The sequence below is a fragment of the Pyrgilauda ruficollis genome, unplaced genomic scaffold (assembly GCF_017590135.1).
Source record: "Pyrgilauda ruficollis isolate IOZ18807 unplaced genomic scaffold, ASM1759013v1 scaffold12, whole genome shotgun sequence".
In the NCBI taxonomy this organism is placed as follows: Eukaryota; Metazoa; Chordata; class Aves; order Passeriformes; family Passeridae; genus Pyrgilauda; species Pyrgilauda ruficollis.
The window spans coordinates 8,470,576-8,488,879 of record NW_024510321.1 but is presented as its reverse complement, the minus strand read 5'-3'; the positions used below and the strand labels follow the sequence as shown (position 1 = coordinate 8,488,879).

Below are 18,304 nucleotides of genomic sequence, written 5' to 3'. Positions count from 1 at the left end.
TAAACTTAGCTCGTCTGCGCCAAATTGAAAGAAGTGCCCTAAAAGCCACCAGGAATATTTCTACTATTTTGAATGTCATTGAAGAGCTCTCCTGTCACAGCCCCCCCTGTGGGTTTCTGCTATGCCCTATAAATACAATATATATTTATGTAGAATAATTTCCATGCAATGAATATTTCATAATTATTCCCTGATGACAAATAAAATGTAAATACATTCACCATTCTCAGTTTAGGGCGTTAACTAATAGCAAGTGGTGGCTAATACAATCCAAAAATCAAAATGTGTGTGCTTGGTTGCACAGTTATTGCACTATTAGTACATATCTATACATGTATGTTTATCTTTATAATTTATACATATATATGTGTATGTGTATATATATATAAAATGTACATTATATATAGATGCAGTTCTACATATAAAATAAATCACATTATAGCTATAAAAAAACATAAATGCTATGATCAAATTCTCTGCTAGAATATCATGTCTAAGAACTCAGTTAAATTACATTAGTCAAAAATTTGGCCAAATTATTAAAGGCCAACATAGACATTACCTTTCAATAAAAATCATAGAAATTTTGTTTAATCCAAATGCATAAATTCTGCTCTTAGCTTTAACTGGATGACCTACCAAAGCTAAATTAGTCTAATTAGCAAAGCCTGCCATTTTGTCACAAAAATGTAGAAGGGAACCAGCAAATGGAAATACTACCAGACTCACAAAATCCACCCTCTGCTAAGCACAATCATCACAACTGTTGTGCTTGCATGAAGGATAAAGAGCAACTTCTGCTGTCATGTTTTCATTTACTCATAAGGAGATAACAAAAAACCCAACCTGTGTTCAGTGGATTTCCTCCACTGTGTGTCGATGCAGTTGGGTATTCCAAATTCAGACTCATACAGAATCAAAAAACTAAACAATTTTAAGTTCAAGAATATAAAAATTGCACTCTCTGTGGTTTTTAATGTCATTAGCCAGTGAATTAAATATCAGCTTTGCACACACTATTACATTTCCTGTTGATGGGGGTGTTGACAGCAATGCACAGTCTCAGGAGTTGGGTTTTCTCCAAGCACATCTGCTAAGCACTTTGAGTGAATCCTTTCATTATTGACACACATCTAAACAGCATTGAAGTCTTTGAAGAAAAGAAGAATCTACCACAAAGTTTTTCCAAGATTAAAAAAAAAAAAAAATTGCATCTCTCATCATTGACAGTATTATTTCAATATTGTAAGAAAAACTGCACTTCTTATTATTTTATTTTTATTATTTATTTTCAGTGTAATTCAAATGAGCTTGGGATTTTTATAGATTTAAAAAAAAAAAAAAAACAGCAACCATTATTCCCTGCTTTCAACAGCATATGTTGCAGTTTAAAAAGAGGCTGAGAAAATCTGCATTATACTTTATCCCAAATTTCAGTTTACCACATTAAATGCCATCTATGATAATTTTTTGTCATTATTATCCCCATGTGTCAGGGGAGAAATCAAAGGTTTCTTCACCTGTCCTTTGTTTCAGTGCATGTAGAACTCTTTTCTGCCTTCTTCTCCTCTGGTCATGGAGAGCAGAGGCAGGAAAGGAGTTCAGTGGAAAAGGAGATTTCTCCATGAGGGTCTTTCCCAGCCCTGTCCCACTGCAGAGATCAGTGGGTGGTGACCACACATCCTTTCAAACTGCAGATATTTGCCCTACCACATCGACAGCTGACTCTTTAAATGTCTGCAGGATGCAGGAATCTGGTTGCACATTATCTAAGCTTGTCTTGCAGTGAAAAGAAAAGAGATCTCTGAAGCTGAAATTCATGTTTGTATAAGCAAGATTTGACCAAAAAAAATCTCGCTTGTATGCTTTGGATTTTATTGCTTGTAAAAGTCCCTCAGGAGCATTGTGCTATTAGAGAATGTTTCCTCTTGAGAATCTAGCCAGTAGCTGCTAAAATATACATCATTTTGCATTATTTGCAAAGGGCATTGCTATCAGAATATCAAAGACCCAAGAATGCACAGAGTTACTGAGAAAAGCGAATAATATTCTATAAATCATGTATCTAACGATTTATGTTCTTTCTTGCTCACAGGAAAGCTATAAGCAGAGAGTGGTTTAATCAGATTTATTTAGCCGTTTTTATTACTATCACCACAAGTTTGAGAGAATTTGATGCTTGGTATGCATTATTTGGGCTCTATGGCTTTGTTGAGATCTCAGGATAAACACCCTGGTATCATACCTGTTCCCTCACTGAATTAAAGCACAAGCTCTATGGTATGAATAGTCATTTTATTTGGCTCAGGCAGGGAACTACGAGGTGAAATTCTGCAACTTGGTTATAAAGAAGGTCACCCTAGATCTCCGTTGTTCCTTCTGGCTTTAAAACCTATGCATTTATATGTGAAAATTTAAAGTTTGGGGTCTGTGAGTCCCCACATAAACCACCCAAAGAGAGTGTCAGCTTTTACACACATTACTCCTGTGAGCCTCACAGTGCAGCTGGAGTGACTTCAGGATCTCAGTGCCATAGAATTTAGGATTAAACCACATTTTTTAGCCCACAGTTTATTAATTATACTAACACCTTTTGACCTTCATTCTCGTCCGTAATGTACATTTTATACATTTGCAAAAAAAGTAGCAATAACATGGGAAAAATAATTTTGAAAATAATCATCTGTTTGGAGAAAAAATTATGTCATTTAATGTTTTCTAGATGCTAATCATAACCTATATTAAAACCTTTATGTCGACAGAGACATTACGGCCCTAAGATAATTTCTGGTTTTTGTGACAGCAAAATTCATACAATGGGCCAAATTAAACCTCTTTTCATCTCCCTGTCTCACACTAAGGCTGGATGCAGGACTAGCTCATACCTTGCTTATTACAAGGTCAGTGCAAGGTTAATGCTGCTGCTAATGGAAGTCTCTGCAGTCACTGTTTGGGAGCAGACAAATGTTTGAAGGAAAATTGTTCTATGCACACACGTGCACAGAGAGCCATGCACACGCACACACACACAAACACACATTTTTAGGGGGGAAAGAAACAAGGGTATCCCTAGAGCTCAGCTCTTCTTTCAGGCTATAAACATGGTAAGCAATCCTTAGGGAGGCTCAGCACTACACTCTGTGTCTGATCCTCAGAAATGTTCAGGACTGGTATGTGTTCACCTGATATGTGCCAGCTGCAGGGGTGGGATTTGCAGCATCCTCCTGCTGCCCCAGAGCTTCAGGGACACTGGGTCTCTGTGTCCCTTCACTGACATGACAAAGCCAGCCCAGCACTGGGTGTCTCCTCCCTGCTGGCTCCCCGCAGCACACAGTGTGTACGTCTGTGCCAGATTTGCAGGTAGCAGTCCACATGGCTGCATATATAAAATCAGCATTACCAAATGTCTCTACTTCTTATTCCTACAGCAGAAGAAATATGAAAATCTGGGCAAAATATCAAATACTTATGCACTTCTCTTTTAGGGGTGTCCATCACCCCTCTGGACAGACTTTTAAGGGAAATTCAGAGTCTGTCACAGAGGAGAGAAACCACCTTCCCTTCGACACTTTGTCCTCTGACTCATGGAAGCTCTGTCTGAGCTTCAGGCCAGTCTCCCTCCACCATGGCTCATCCTCTAGGCTCACCATAACTCAGATTTAGCAGTACACACACCTCCCTTCTGTATAAAGTTTCCTGTTCCATGCTCTGGGCTCATCAAGTTTGTTTATCTCATCACCAGCACCTGGGCTCCTTCTTCTTCCATGCAGAAAATTGGAGAAATCTTTTCCCCCAGTGCCAACCCTTCTGAAACAGCAGAGTGCTCTGCCCTGTGTAGCTGCACAGAGAGGTTTGGTGCCTGCCATTGCCGGTGGTTTGGCAGAGCATGGCAGTGGAGCTGGGAGCACAGGGAGGACACCATGGCTCCCCAGAGCACGGCAGGCATTCCCAGACCCTGGGTCATCTCCTCACCTTGATGTGTGAAAATCATTTTAGGATCTTGGTGCAAGCATTCAACAGTAGGGTTCATTCCAAAAATAAGTTCTTATCTGGGTGTCCCAGGAGAGAGCTCTGCATTGCACTACTCTTCCCCAAACTCTCTTCCATGACAGACCTCAGACGGGACTGGACACCTCACACCCTGGCCAGGGCAGAGCACACTGTGGCTCACTAGATGTCAAGCTGATGTAGTTATTTTGGAGAGATGACAGCCTTCTGTGCAGCAAATTTGCATCTAAACACACAAAGACTGTGTAAACTTATTTTCAAATGGATGAGCAGTGCTACTTGTCCTCTTTCAGAGTACCCTTGCAGGATGCAGGCTGAGGAATGTACTTTGCATTGTGCAGGATTTGCAGGGAGTAATCCTCATAAACGCTGTCTTTAAACAGCACATAAAAGCCAGAATTCAGTGTTTGTTTTATAAGCTCTGGCCTTAAAATTGTTTTCTTACTACCACTTCTCAAAAGGTCGCCTTTAAAAGACTGTGTATTTTCTTGCCACCAGGTTAATGGCCATCTACTTCCTCAAACTTGACCAAAAAAGTGACATTCAGCCCAGAAGTAAAAAATTACCTTGAGTATCTAAATTACCACATCTACAAAACAGCACAAACAGAAACAAAGGACCTCCAAACTTTGCATTACATAATGAGCAGTCTACCCATGTCCTGTGGCTAAGATTTGTGGATTATTTGGGCCCCACAAGCTAGAGAATAGGAAGAAATCTTTATTGAGAATATGTTCAGAGTACTGCAAGGTAGTGTAGCCTTAAGGCACTGTTTCAGGATTTATCAGTGGGAGTCTGAAGTAGCATTTTATAGGATGAGTTGAGCACATTAAGCTGTATTTAAATGTAGCATATAAAAATGCAGGACTAAAAGTCAGTGTTAGAAATTGACATTCTTAGATCTATTTTAGTGTTAGCCTGTCGACCAGAGCCATTGTTAACAGAAGGCTGAGCCTGACAAGGTAACTCTTAAGAAAAGCTACTTCAAAGGCTACATATTAATGCAAATGAAAATCAATTAACACAGCTAGATCTTCAATTAGAGATGATTTGTGCACACGGTTTGTAATTCTCTCTCTTAACCCCTTTCTGTGTGACTGAGAGTTCAATTTCAATCTTTCACCACAAGGTATGTTCCAGAAAACATATATAAACCACCCACTGTTAAAATACAGATCAAAAACGAATGCACTAATTCCAGTTTCCAAACCAATAATAGCTAAATGGTTGTATAAATAGGAACACCACAGGTGTCCTTCTGAGCACATGCCACCCTGAATAACAATTTATGTTGTGTGAAGCATAGCTGGAAATATTGGTAATAGAAACTGTGGTACAGGAGGTTAACAACACACCGAGTGTATAAGACTTAAAGCTCTTAATAAAAAAAAAAAAAAAAAAAAAAAAAAAATTAAAAAAAAAATGTCTTTTACAAAAAGCCTTATCAAAATAAGATTTTAAATTCCTCAGCAATGCTTTTTCATGGGCAAGGTTTCCACAGGTCCCAAGGAGGCACTTCAGTCCCTGAGCATCCGTGGCAGGTGGACAAAATTCCCTGAGATCTTTTGAAGCATCAGGCAAATTTCTGCACATCCCAGTTACAAAGGGGTTCAAATGTTGGCCTTCAGGTCTAACCACGCCCAAGTCAATGCTGGAAACATCAGCAGAGGGGCTCCAGCTGCCACATCACATCTCAGCAATGGGCAGGGAGCCTTGTGCCGACCTGAGCAAGGCTGCAGCCCTCTGCATCCCCATGGTTTGCCTCCAAACGCATCCCTCGGTATTTTCATCATCCCTTTTTCTGCTGGTCCAAAGGAGGGGCCATGGACAACTCGTGTGCTGGGGTGATGCTCCAGCACTCCAGCACATGGAGGCTGTGCTGTGGTTGTGCAGGGGACACGTTTCCCTGCACACCTCGCTGTGGTCCCAGCTGCCAGGAGCCTGGAACTGGGGGGGCTCTGCACAGGGGTCACGCCCTGCCCTCTGCTTCCCCAGGACTGGGGGAGCACAGCATTTAATTAAAGAAAGGCTGCCTGCTCTGGGATGCCTCCCAGATTGTCACTGGCATTTCTGTGATTGACAAACAGGCAAAAATATATTTGTTTAGGGATTATCTATATTGAAAACTGGACGCAGGATTTTGTCTTTGTAAACAGTGCAGTAATATCTGCTGTTTGAACAAAAGGAAGGGTATACTTTCCTTCCATTTAAAGCTACAAAAGCTCCCATATTTGAGTGAAAAGGGGAGACATTCTGTTTTGTTTATCCTGCCTGCTGAAGATTTGGGGATTTTTAAATAAGATCTGTGACTAAGGGAGCAGTAGGTTGATTTTCACTTTATTGGAAGGGTTATTACAGAGCGCATAGCATATGAGTTATTAGAGAGATGCGTGTCCTTGAAAACAGCCCTTAAAATCTTGCACAATTACGAAAATTCAGAATGATCCAGCATATTTCCTCATAGCAAGAAAAGTCACTTTGATATATTGAGAAGCCAAAATGTAACACTGCATTGCTTTGAATAATAATTTTATTTTGAAAAGCCACATTTGAAGAGAGCTCTTTGTTACAGATGGGAACACATCTACTTTCATGGACCTAAATTAGGCTGCAGAGAAATAGCTCCTTCAAAATTAACACCCTTATTGATAGTTTCACTGTTGCTCAGATGGATCTTTCCCTACCATCTACCTACAAATAATTCTGTAGATGTTCATATATCAAAGGATCAAGTCAGCATATTAGCCATGTGTGTTGGTCAAGGGATGAATAATACACAGGATAAAAGACTTTCCCCCAAATATTTGTCAGTAAAATCTAATGTTTCTGCACAATATTGCACTGGCTGCCCTTCAAGGTAGGCCTTTTCATCCACAGAGCAGCACCAGCATGAGGAACTGAAAATTTTCCCCAACATGAATGTGTTTTTCCTGTGCTCTGAAGAACAGCAGCAGCAGAGTAAGGGTCTGTCAAGTACAGGGCCCATCTTTTCCTAGGACTTGTGCTGAGTTAGTGGGACTCACACACATGATGAGGACTGCATTCCAGAGAGAAACTGTCTAAACACTCTGAAAACCTGAGCTAGATTGGAAAGCAAAGCTCCTTCTTTGCTTCTTGCCATTTCTCTGACCGGATGCTGCTAAACCAGTGCTGAACTGTAGGAATGTGCCCCCTAATGACAGAGTGGCAAAACCAGCCTTTGTCCCCCAAAAAAGGAAAGAAGCCCAGAAGTTTCTCTTAACGATTAAGTGAAAAGCCACCTCATAGGACCTCAGAGACTTCACCAAAAACTAGAGGACATCTAATTAGATAGAAGCCCAAAAGTCCCGCCTGACCCATCAGGTAGAAAAAGAAGAGAACAAAAGAGCAAAAAACTTTTGTAAAGTGTTTTTACCAAGAGCAGACCTCTGCACCTAGCTCGAGTTTTTCTGTTTGTCATTTTGCCTTTTATTAAACCTTTTTTGTTTCTAACACTGCAGCAGAGGTCATCCTGCTTATTTTATGCCCCCAAAATAATAGCTGAGCTATCCTTGAGTGTATTATATTTCTTTTGAGGGCTTATAAGACCTGGCCCAAGAAAAAGAAACGTAATACTGAACCAGGACGTGGCCGCTGTACAGGTGGCAGTGCCATCAGTCTCATCCCTCTTCACACCACCTGGGGGACACCGGCTCAAAAACACCCAGCAAGTGATCCCCACCAAGCATTGCCTTCTTGGTGCCTTTCCAAGGTGCCTTGCTACCTTAAGATGTTGTCTGGTTCTGGGACATTCTCTTTTTGCACCATACATCAGGCAGGGCTTGCTCTGGTGCTGGTATTCTCTGATAGGTTTCTTCTCCTTGTTTATTTTGTTGTATTCCTGAAATTGCTTTGCTGTTTCCAATTTGTCTTGGAGTCAAACTTATCCCCTGGGGTCAAAACCCACCATGGCTGATACAGAAGCTTCATCACCCCTACACCTTTGTGTGCCTTCTTTTAGAATGGGAAAACAGGGTTCTCTCAAGGGACAACTATTGCATCCAGAAGCCAGAAACTCTTAAACTCTTACAGACTTCAGCAGGTCTTACTCCCTTTCTGCCCTGATTCCCCAGGGTGCAAAAATGGGACTTGACCTTACTGAAGCACTGCAAGGATTAATTCATGTTTATGCAATGCTTTCAGTACATGGGGGGTAACCTGATCATGCTTATAGTGTGGTTTTCAATAATGTAATTCCACTGACATTTGAATCCCTTTTTATATGAATATATCCATAATTATGTAGAGAAATATCTCTAAAGAAAAGGCAGATCCCTTGTGATGAATTTAAATTACCTTGTAATTTATGACCTGAACACAATCCCTTATTTTGGTAAATAAAACTCAGATGATTTCTTGTGATGTGCATATTGCTGAAATCCCAATATTGTTGAACATATGTTGTTTTTAGTTTAGCTGCTTTTCTTCTCCCCTTCAATCAAAAATATGTAAGGCTTTTTAAAGGAAATTTTAAATGCTGAAAACAGCACTGATATCTTACAAGTTTCCTTCTGGACAAAGATATCTGTGTAAATTTTCTGCTTACCTTAGGTGCTGGTTGAAGGCATAATACTGTTAGCTGAACTCATCTCTGTTTCTTAAGCTTGCATTATTAATTTTGCATCATGATAAGTTATTTATTCAAAGAGGCAGCTAGTTCTTTCCTTTAAAAGTGATGTGATTTGCAGAAATGACCACACTTTTTTTTTCTCCTAATGAAGTTATGCAAATCTGATCGACTAAAGTAAATGTTTCATAAAACCAATGACTGTTTAAATTGTGGGACTAAATTGTTTGTATATAAATATTACCTTTTATATTTCATTTGAGTTTTATGTAGATGAACATATTACTTTAATGGCCTGCATTTACAGAGGGAGACAGGGAGAGTCTGACTCTGAAATCCTCAGCAGCCAGATGGCTGCCTTTTCTTGCATGAGATTAAAAGATGTTTCTCATTCACAGCCCTGCTTCGGAGGCAAATTAATACAGCCAGCTAAATTGCTTGTGTTTTTGGAATAAAATTTAAAGAGAACTTTTAAAAGCAATTGGTGTCACAGGTTCCTAGAGCAGATTGCTCTCCAGGTACAGCATGCTGGTTTTAAACATTCAGTAATTAATGGAAAGTATTCCATGTTAATTGACTGCTTCAGGAAAGGGAAATATAATGACTCCTTATTAATCATGAAAAGAGACATACAGTACAGAGGCACTGCAATAATTGCACTAACGGTTGAGAAATGTTAATTAATGAAAAGAACAATGATGTAAGAAATTAGCACCATAATGCTTGCTGCTGATGGAAATTCTGCTTTAAACACATTATTTAGCATGGCAGCCACTGGATGATGCCTTATATAGCAGACACCTCATAGCCTTTCCTTCAGCAGCTGCCGAGTTCCAAATGTTGCCGGTGTTTTGGGTTTTAATGAGCCAAAATATACACTCCAAATTCCATTTTCTAAGCACTTTCAGTTTGAACTCCTGAACTCAAAACTACTCAGACAGACTGACAGAGTTCAACATATGTAAAAATATTATCCAAGTGCAAGAGAGCCTGTTAGCATTTGTGTGGTGGGAAACAACTTCTTAGATGAGCTGAGCTAAATAGGTTTGCCAAGAAGATAACTGCATCATGACTTCTTTCCCCTTTTTAATTTTTCCACTCATTAACCAATTAGCTGTCCCCTGAAGAATTTAGAGGCAAGCAGGCTGTCATATTTGTGCCTGGCTTGATGTAAAAATTCATAAGCTATTAAAATGCAGACCCATTCTGGCACCTACTCCACCAGCAGCAGCACGGAGCTCTCAGTCAGCAACAGGTGGAAGGTCCCAAGGTTCCCACCATCGCTCTGCTGCACCTTTAAGGCAGCAGCAGGGTGAGATGTATCACTCACTCAGCAGTTCAGAGAAGGTCGAGCTATCAATTACAAATAAATTTCCTAAAAGCTCAAGTCTTCTCTTCTTTTTCCGATTCAGGACCTGGATTTAATTCTCATGGATATCTTCATATCTTCATGGACATTTCTGCAAAGAAATGTCAGCCTATGAGACATTCAAAGATTTGGGGGGAATTCTGGCCACCTAAGTCATGTGTTAGTTTAGCTGTATGACATGCAGATCATACTTAAGCAGCAAATAAAGGCAGAATAACAAAAGCTCTCATTCTACCTCTACCATTGCAAGTGAAACACTATAGATGCAGGAAAAAAATAAAATTCTGCTTGAGAGATGCCAAATGAACATCCATCAAACACAAAATGCTTTTAGAAAGAAAACGTGTTGATAAGGAGCTTCTGTTTGCAGCAATACAAGAGGAAATGCATCCCTTAAGTGAACAACACCAGAGTAATCTCAAATCCTCCTGGAGGGGTGATCAGCCCATGGGTGTATAAAAATAACCCAACAGTTTCTGTATCGTAGGAGAGGCACAGGAATAGTTTCATCCCTCATCCCTCTAACCCATGTGCTAGCATTTGCTGACTTTCCCAGGGTAGCTCCAGGATGGCCATTCCTCCACCCATGTGTCATATTGCTCCTGAAATTTTTTTTCAGGTGGAACATCCTTGGGCTCCAAGGCGCCCTGCTCAGCTCCTTCATCGAACCCCTGTACTTGCACAGCATCATTGTGGGAAGCCTGTGCCACACTGGCCACCTGTCCCGGGTGATGAGCCATAGGATAGAAGACATTGGTCAGCTGCCAGCTTCCTACCGGCGCAATCAGCTGCTCCTCAGTGGTAAGCAAACACCTGCCTGCAGACAAATAATCCCCCCTCCCATCTCTAGTCATGCTGCTGACCAACAGGAATGCTTTTTGTTTGCATTAACTTACACCCTTCTTTTTTTTTTTTTTCCTGAAGAACATGAATTTGTAGAATGAAGAAACCGATGTGTTTAAATCCTCTTTCATTAGCAGCAGCCACAAAAAAAGGATCATTAATGGATATAAGCTGACTAGGAAAATAACCACTGTACATTGAACACTCAGAGTGGAAAAAAAGTATGACTAAGTAAAACATTTCTGAAAACCAGAAGGAAGATTTCAATAAATTTCAGATTTAACTGTCTTTAGGTCATCATGAGGCATGTGAATGCTAACAGACACCAGTTCTGCACCATTCTTATTTTAATCTTTGATAATTGTTCTTTGGGAGGATTCCCTGAGACATTAATATGATGTCAGTGTCACAGAGCTGGGAGGTCAGGACATTTTAGTGGAGTACCCCATTACCTTTCAAAGTCCTCTGGGTTCCTCAGTAAGGAGAGCTCTGGTTTATGCCTTACCTATTTCATGGGCTTTTTTTTTAATATGTCCTTGTGACAAAATTTGTTTGGCTGAGGCAGAAGTGATAGTTTAGCCACTGGGGAAATTCTCAGGTTCTGTGTGTTTTAGTACATCTGCCAAGTGTAATGTGCATGTATGTGTTGTGAGGTGAACAGGTCAAAAGGCTTATCCTTTTCTGAACAGCTTATCTCCATTTTTTAACTCTTCAGTGCAGCTGCAATCAAGTGAGTAGGAAGCTGTGATCCACACTCTCCCTCCAGTTTATGTCCCCACCTGTTCCTCCTGCCCTGGTCCAGCATGGGCATGGCTCAGCCTCCTCTTCCTTCCCACACAGCATTGTGGCAGGGAGAAAAGAACTCACAGCTGGCTGGGAGATATCTCCCCATTTCCCAAATCTGGCTGTTGTTTGACAACACATCCCCATCTGCCAAAGCCACTGCATCTCCCACTGGGAAAGCAGATCTCATCCTGTGCCAGCCCTAGCACACTGCAAGTGCACCCACACATTGAGATCAAAGGCACACACAACTTCCTTGTGTCTGCAGGATGTATGTGGAAACCCACTTTGGCTGTTGCAGGACTGAGAACACAAAAAGGGATTTTGTAAGAGTTTTCACCACAGAGCAGCTATTGCTTTGCTGGGTTGGCCTTGCAGAGTAAAACCAATGGGCCATACTTGGCCAGAATGTGTGTGTATGTATGTACAAGAATCGTTGCCAGAGATTTCAAGGGAATAAGAAATTAATCAGAGTGGGCCTTGTGTCACTTTAAATATCTGCATGTTTCTGGGCTGTCTTCCTCCTTTCCAGAGGCTTCTGTTTGGAAAAGCATTTTCTTCGCTCTTTGGTTGTGTTTGTGGGTTTTCCTCAGCCCAGGAGAAGCAGTGGTAGGAATCTGTCTCTCTCTCTGCATTGTTTTTGTCTCTAACACCATTATTTGTAATCTTCCCTCCCCCCACAAATCTCAGGGAGGCAATGCTGATTAAAACTTACATTTCTGAGGCTTATGTCACAATTCTTTTTCCTGGGAAATCCTGCCAGCAGCATATCCAGTGACTAAGGGATGGGCACCTAGAAAAATCTTCTCTAAATGCATTAGAGACCAGACCTACACAGTCTCAGCCGGGCAACTCCACCTCTCACACTTGTCTTGGACATCAGACCAGCCCAGGACTGCAGGAGTCCTTAAAGTATAAGGGTGTCAGTTATTTTGCCACTAGAACATAGCAGTAAAACATTCCAGTGGAGAGGAGAGTCATGGTGTGTGATGAGGTACGCTGAGATTGACTCCTTGGCTCCACTGAAAAATAATCAGTGAGGTTTTCTGCTCAGTTTTCTGCCAGTCCCAGCCAGATGGAGCTACACTCTTCCACTGAGATACTCTTGGGTGTAATTTTTAGAAGAAATGCCTTTTTTATATCCTGTCCTCTTAAGAGTGAGGCTGTTTTAAAGGGTGTCCTGATGGGTTATGAGGTTTTGCTGGGAGAGAGAGGAGAAAGAGAAGAGATTTCAGTTCACATCCCACAGTACTCAAATTTGTATTATTTGTGCAAAGACTTTTCTTTTTCTTTCAAATCTGACTGTCTTCTGTTGTACTCCTTACTATGTGGGTTTTAAGAAGGATGTTTTACATAGAAAGTAACCTAGATTATTTGAGTGTTACTATCTAAATAAATCAAAACAATTATTTCTCAAAAGAAAAATATGGAAGAATTTTTTTAATTATAAAAATATCAACAATCAGAGAATATATCCATGCTCTATGTTTGTCTGTTATGACTATCATGTTTTTTTCCTTAAAACTTCTTCTTTTGCATTCAGAAAAGGATGCGAAAATACCTTCTATTTACCTAAATACATCTATTTTACATATGATAGCTGGGAAGAGAAAGCATGAAAGCCAAAGGAGCCCAGAGGGGTTTCCAGGCACTGGGACCAGCCTGGGCTACTCTCACAGCCCCATCTGATGGGCACCCACAACCTGCTCTCCCCCCTGCTCAGCCTTTCCTTCTCTTCCTCTAGTCAGGGAATTCACAACATTTTCATTTATTTACTGTCCTGTGGCAACTTTGCATGGCAGGGTGTCTGCTATCATGCTTTTTGGCACTCAAATCCTCTAAGCTTTTGGGTGCTATCTTGACAGGGAGTGGTGCATAGTGTCAAACAGCTGATTTTGATCTGTTTGCATCTTGTTCTGTGAAGAGACGCTCGAGCAGCGCTGCAGAGCTATCTGATTTCCAAGCTCTCCGTTTAAATCCTGTTGCCTAGGTGAACTGGAGTTTTAGATGCAGACTGATCTGTTATCTCTGGGGGGGAAAAAATTGAAAGAGGTATTAATACGACATGAATGTGTTTACAAATCCTGGGTGAGGTTATGACTTAGCTGTAATTCTGTTCTACACACGGTAGCGAGTTCAGTCCCAGTGACTGAGATGATTTCTGCAGTTCCAGCTTTGTCACTGATACAAAGTGAGTTTGCCATATAATTTTTTTTCCTTTCAAAAGCCACCTTTCTCTGTGTGTGTGTGTGTGCTAAGTTCCATTTGTCTCTAGAAGCTCCCTCCCAGAGCAGAAGGGACAGGGTAGAGAGGGGGCATGTCCCTCAGCGGCATTGCTCCTCATGATGCTGAGAGGCTCCAGGCAGGATGCAGCAGCTGCCCACAGAGGCAGCATCCTGGCCAGACAGACCCTGCATAACCCTCCACTTCTCCCGAGGTGTCTTTCAGGAGCTTTCCAAGCTCAACACATTCAGTGATGGGTGCAGCATTCCCACCAGCTCCCATCTCCTCCCATTCTGCCTCAGACCAACAGATGCTCGTGGCATGCATCTGTTTTGAAAATGAGATCCTGGGCAAGAAGGCCACTTTGGAAAGGAGGAGCTTTGATCTCTTTTCTTTAATCTCTTTCTCTCTGAACAGCCCATATCAGTGGTTCTTGCTCTCTGCAAAAGTTCTTTAAAACCCTCTCAGTGGAAAATGCAAGGGCTCTCTCTCTGCTGCCCTCCACCCAGCAGCAATGGAAGCAGTGCAAACCATGAGCTGTTGCTGGAGCTGCTGCAGGCAGGAGCTGCCATTTGGAAACACAGACCCAGTCCTGGCACTGGCCTCTGCTGGGGTGGCTGTGCCAGGCAGCTCCTGCCCACCAGCACAGTCCCCACCTGCTGCTCACCACAGTGGCTTTTGCTGTCCAGGTCTGCAGGCTAGTGGCCCACACAGCAAATTAGCAGAGAGGGACACAACAACTGGATCCAGACACATTATCCAAGGTCCATGTTTTCAAAAATATTCAAAGTGCTTCAGGTCACTCTGAGTTTTCCAGCCTTGGAAGCTCCCAGTGTTGATTCTTTGCTGCAAAAGCACTAATGAGCAGGGCAAGGCAGAGCTCACTTGTTTGCATTTGTGCTGTGCTGGAAAATAAGCCAACCACTTTCTTTATTCCTCTTCTAATCCTTCCCTGGTTTCAGGTACAAGAAATGAAAAAGCAACAGGAGTCATGGAAAGGCTGAGCTACACTAAATAGTTAAAAAGAGAGAAAAATTTACCTGATTAAAAATAACTCATATACACACCCATAGCAGACCTTGTAGCCCTGGTCTGTATTTAGAGCCAAAGAGATCTCACCCATGAAGGCATTGTCTCACTATTGGTCTCAGATGTCCAAAATTGGCCGTGTGAATGACACTAAGGTCATGCAGTCATCCCCAGTGACTGTAAACATCATTATTGCAGCTGTCTAAAATTACGTATGATGAATTCCACTTAAAGATGTCCCAGATATCACTGTTAGGACACTAACTAGCTGTTGAAGAAATTGGTGCTCCAGTACAGGGTTGGAATCTGGCAGGCAGACATAAGGTGGGGACCAAGAGTGGTCTGTGCAGGTCTGTGATGTCTGCAAGGTCACTATTAACTTGGATATAATAATATCTCTCTCTGTGATAATGAAGTGTATTGTTTTGTATTTTCTTATCCCCCGGGGTCTAGACATCCCTTCACAGCAAAGACTGCAGGAGCTAATAGCAGATAAATATGCAGGACTGTGGGAAGCTCTCGTGAAAGAACTCATGGCCAAAGCACTGTACTGCTTAGTTCCTTGTAAAAACCTGGTATCCCATTAGAGCATTTGTGAAAGATTCCACTCAGCAACCATCACACTGCTGTCAACAGCTCACACTCCAGTCCAAAGGCTTTCCCTGGGCTAATGGAAGGTTTGCCTGCAAGGTGGAAAAAATCTATAGGAATTGCTAAGCTATTTTTCTCCAAGACACTTGGTCTGGTAACATTTAACCAATGGTGACAAGAGCACCTGCAGTGCACGATGCCAGCGGTTCACTGGGGGTGTCTCCTGTGCCACAACAACCCAGCAGCAGCCTCCTAGTGAGCACTGGGGCTTACTGGTGTCCCTCTCCTCCAGGGGTGAGCCACGCCGATGCTCGGCAGCCCGGAAAATCTCCTGGCTTCAGCGTGAACTGGATTGTGGGGAGCGCAGAGCTGGAGGTGATCAACGCCACCACGGGCAAGAGGAGCTGCGGGGGCCCCTCGCGGCTCTGCAAGCACATGTTCTTCACCCGCTGGGCCAAGCTGCACGGCAAGGTGGGTCTGGGGCCCTGGGAGGCTGCTCAGTGGCTGTCCTGCAGCACATGGAGAGTGAGAGAAGATGAAGATAAGAAAAAAATTATTTTATTATGTGCCAAAACCTCTTTCCTGTTGGGAAATGAGTGGAAACAAACAAGATAGTGATGGTGGGGAGGGAAGTCGGAGACAATTCCACCAACAAAGTCATTAGGGAAGGCAAAGGAGCCTGCAGGGTGGGCAGGTTTGAGCACAAGCCCAAAGGGATTGTTCTGCTCTGCAGGACGCCTCAGGGGAAGGAGGCTGGTGGCACTCATTGCATTGCAGGCAGTGGCATGGTCTGTCCTAGCAGTGAGCCTGACCTTGTGGGGAGCAGAAAAGACCACCTGCTCTCTGTGCCCAGGGCTTGGTCACAGTGTGGTGACACAGGTCCCAGCCTATTTCCTGCACAGCAGGTAGGAAGAGAGGCAAGAAGCACTCCTGCCACCCTCAGAACAGAGGGATCCTCACAGGAACAAAACTGGAGCTATGGCTGGAGCTGTGGCTGGGAGAGCTGGATTGCTTCTGGCTCACACCAGGGGTGAGGTTGCAGTGAGCAGGAGAGAGTAACTTGTGGCTGAGCAGGGCACTTTGCCCTTGACAAAACACGGATTTGATAAAGTCATCACTCTCTACCTCTGGGGAACAAAGGAACAAAGAGGCAGCCAGAGAGAAGCCACTGCTGCCAGGCCAGCTTGTGGCCCACTGACACCCAGGCTGGCAATGTCACCCTCCCTTGCTGACTGGGCCAGGACATCTCCAGCCAGTACAGACCCATGCAGGGCTGGCACACAGACAGGAGCAGCTCATTGCAGGCTGCATGTTCACCTTCTCCTTTAATCTGCCTCTCAGCATCAATCCTGTATAGAGACAAGGAAAAGAGCTATTTGCTCATCAGGCTTGCCTTGAGGGTGCCTTTCCTCACAGGTTTGGCACGGCAGAGACTTGGGCAGGTCAGAGGAGTTTGTTTAGTCCTTCTGCAGAGCAAAGGGTGCTCCCTCCTGCATGTCCTTCCAGGGGCACTGCACATGTGATATTGCTGTGGGTAGCTCCAGTGTTCCAAGAGAACGTTCAGTTTTCCCACACCAGCACAAACTCTGATGCCTGATTTCTGCCCTGTCCTGGACAGGTTTCAGAGCATTCCCAGCAATAATAGACTACAGAGGGGAAATGGGAGTGTGTGGAAGGCAATCCTTCTTTTTCTGTGTTTGGGCATTACTTGGAAGCACTGAGCTGCTTCACTTCCCAGGCTAAATTTTCTTTAAAGTAGTACATGCTTTAAAGATCCCCAGAAAGGATTTCTTTCAGTTTTGTCCATAAAAATCATTTTGAATGAGAAGTAGCATTCTGCCTTTGTAGAGCACACCAACACTTGCTACTGCCTATGCCCCCTCCAAGGCAGAGCTGTTCAGCCCTTTCCTGCTCACAATGGCTCAAAACTATGTCACCAGCACTTATTGCTTCCCTGGCTTTCTGGTTGTTAATCCAAAAGCAAACACACAAAGCACAGTGATTGCTTATGAAATGTAGACAGGAAGATTATACAGCTACTGAAGCCTCCTGTTTCTTTTGGCTCATAGGTTGGGTTTTTTAATTTTTTTTCCCCTTCCCTGATTTTTGTTCTGCAGCTGAGCACACGAGTACCAAGCCATGGAGAGATGCCATCAGTGTACAGCGAGGCAAAGCTGGTGGCTCAGACGTACCAGTCTGTTAAGCAGCAGCTGTTTAAAGCATTTCAGAAAGCTGGCCTGGGAACCTGGGTGAAGAAACCCCCAGAGCAAGATCAGTTCCTACTAACTGTGTAAATCACTCCACACCTTTTCTACATGACTGGATCAAACCAACTGGAGAGAAGGCAAGGCAGGACAAATGAGCGAAGAGAATTGAAGCAGTTTGAGATTTAATAGCAACCTCCATGGGAATATTTGCTTTTAATCCTGTATTGGAAATACATAAGTAGAAATGTGTCTGATGCACTGAACTCAACTTTAGAAAACTGCTTTTTCATTATTCCTTCCCAAGAATGTACCTGCCCAAATTATAATGCCACCCCCACCAAGATTCTGCTTTTTATTGTTTATTGCTGTTGGTTATTACTGATTTGAGGTGTTAGTGGGCCACCTGTCAGATCCAAAATAGACCTTTGTTTTCCCTCACACAATCAGTGCAAAAGTCATCACTGAATAATGGAAAATAGTGAGCAGAGATGGAAGTACCCCAGGCACACAGCATGACAGCAGGTCTCAGAGCATCCATAATCATCCACAAAAAAAAGGTTCCTAACCTCTATGCAAAAATCATCCTGTAAACTGCCTAAATCTGTGACAAAAAATTTGAACCTCAAAGAAATGCAGCATTTTTAAACTGATTTTTCCACTGCTGGC

At 42.7% G+C, this 18,304-nt stretch overlaps 1 protein-coding gene across 1 annotated transcript in view; it reads left to right on the top strand.

The window, feature by feature from the left end:
• ADARB2 (adenosine deaminase RNA specific B2 (inactive)) overlaps positions 1-18,226 on the top strand; it is a 109,593-nt gene extending 91,367 nt beyond the window's left edge. The window contains exons 8-10 of the mRNA XM_041488963.1: positions 10,582-10,763; positions 15,724-15,902; positions 17,549-18,226. Of these exons, the coding sequence (XP_041344897.1) occupies positions 10,582-10,763; positions 15,724-15,902; positions 17,549-17,725 (538 nt within the window). The 3' untranslated portion in view covers positions 17,726-18,226. The remainder of the gene's footprint in view (positions 1-10,581; positions 10,764-15,723; positions 15,903-17,548) is intronic.
• Positions 18,227-18,304: the final 78 nt, after the last annotated feature.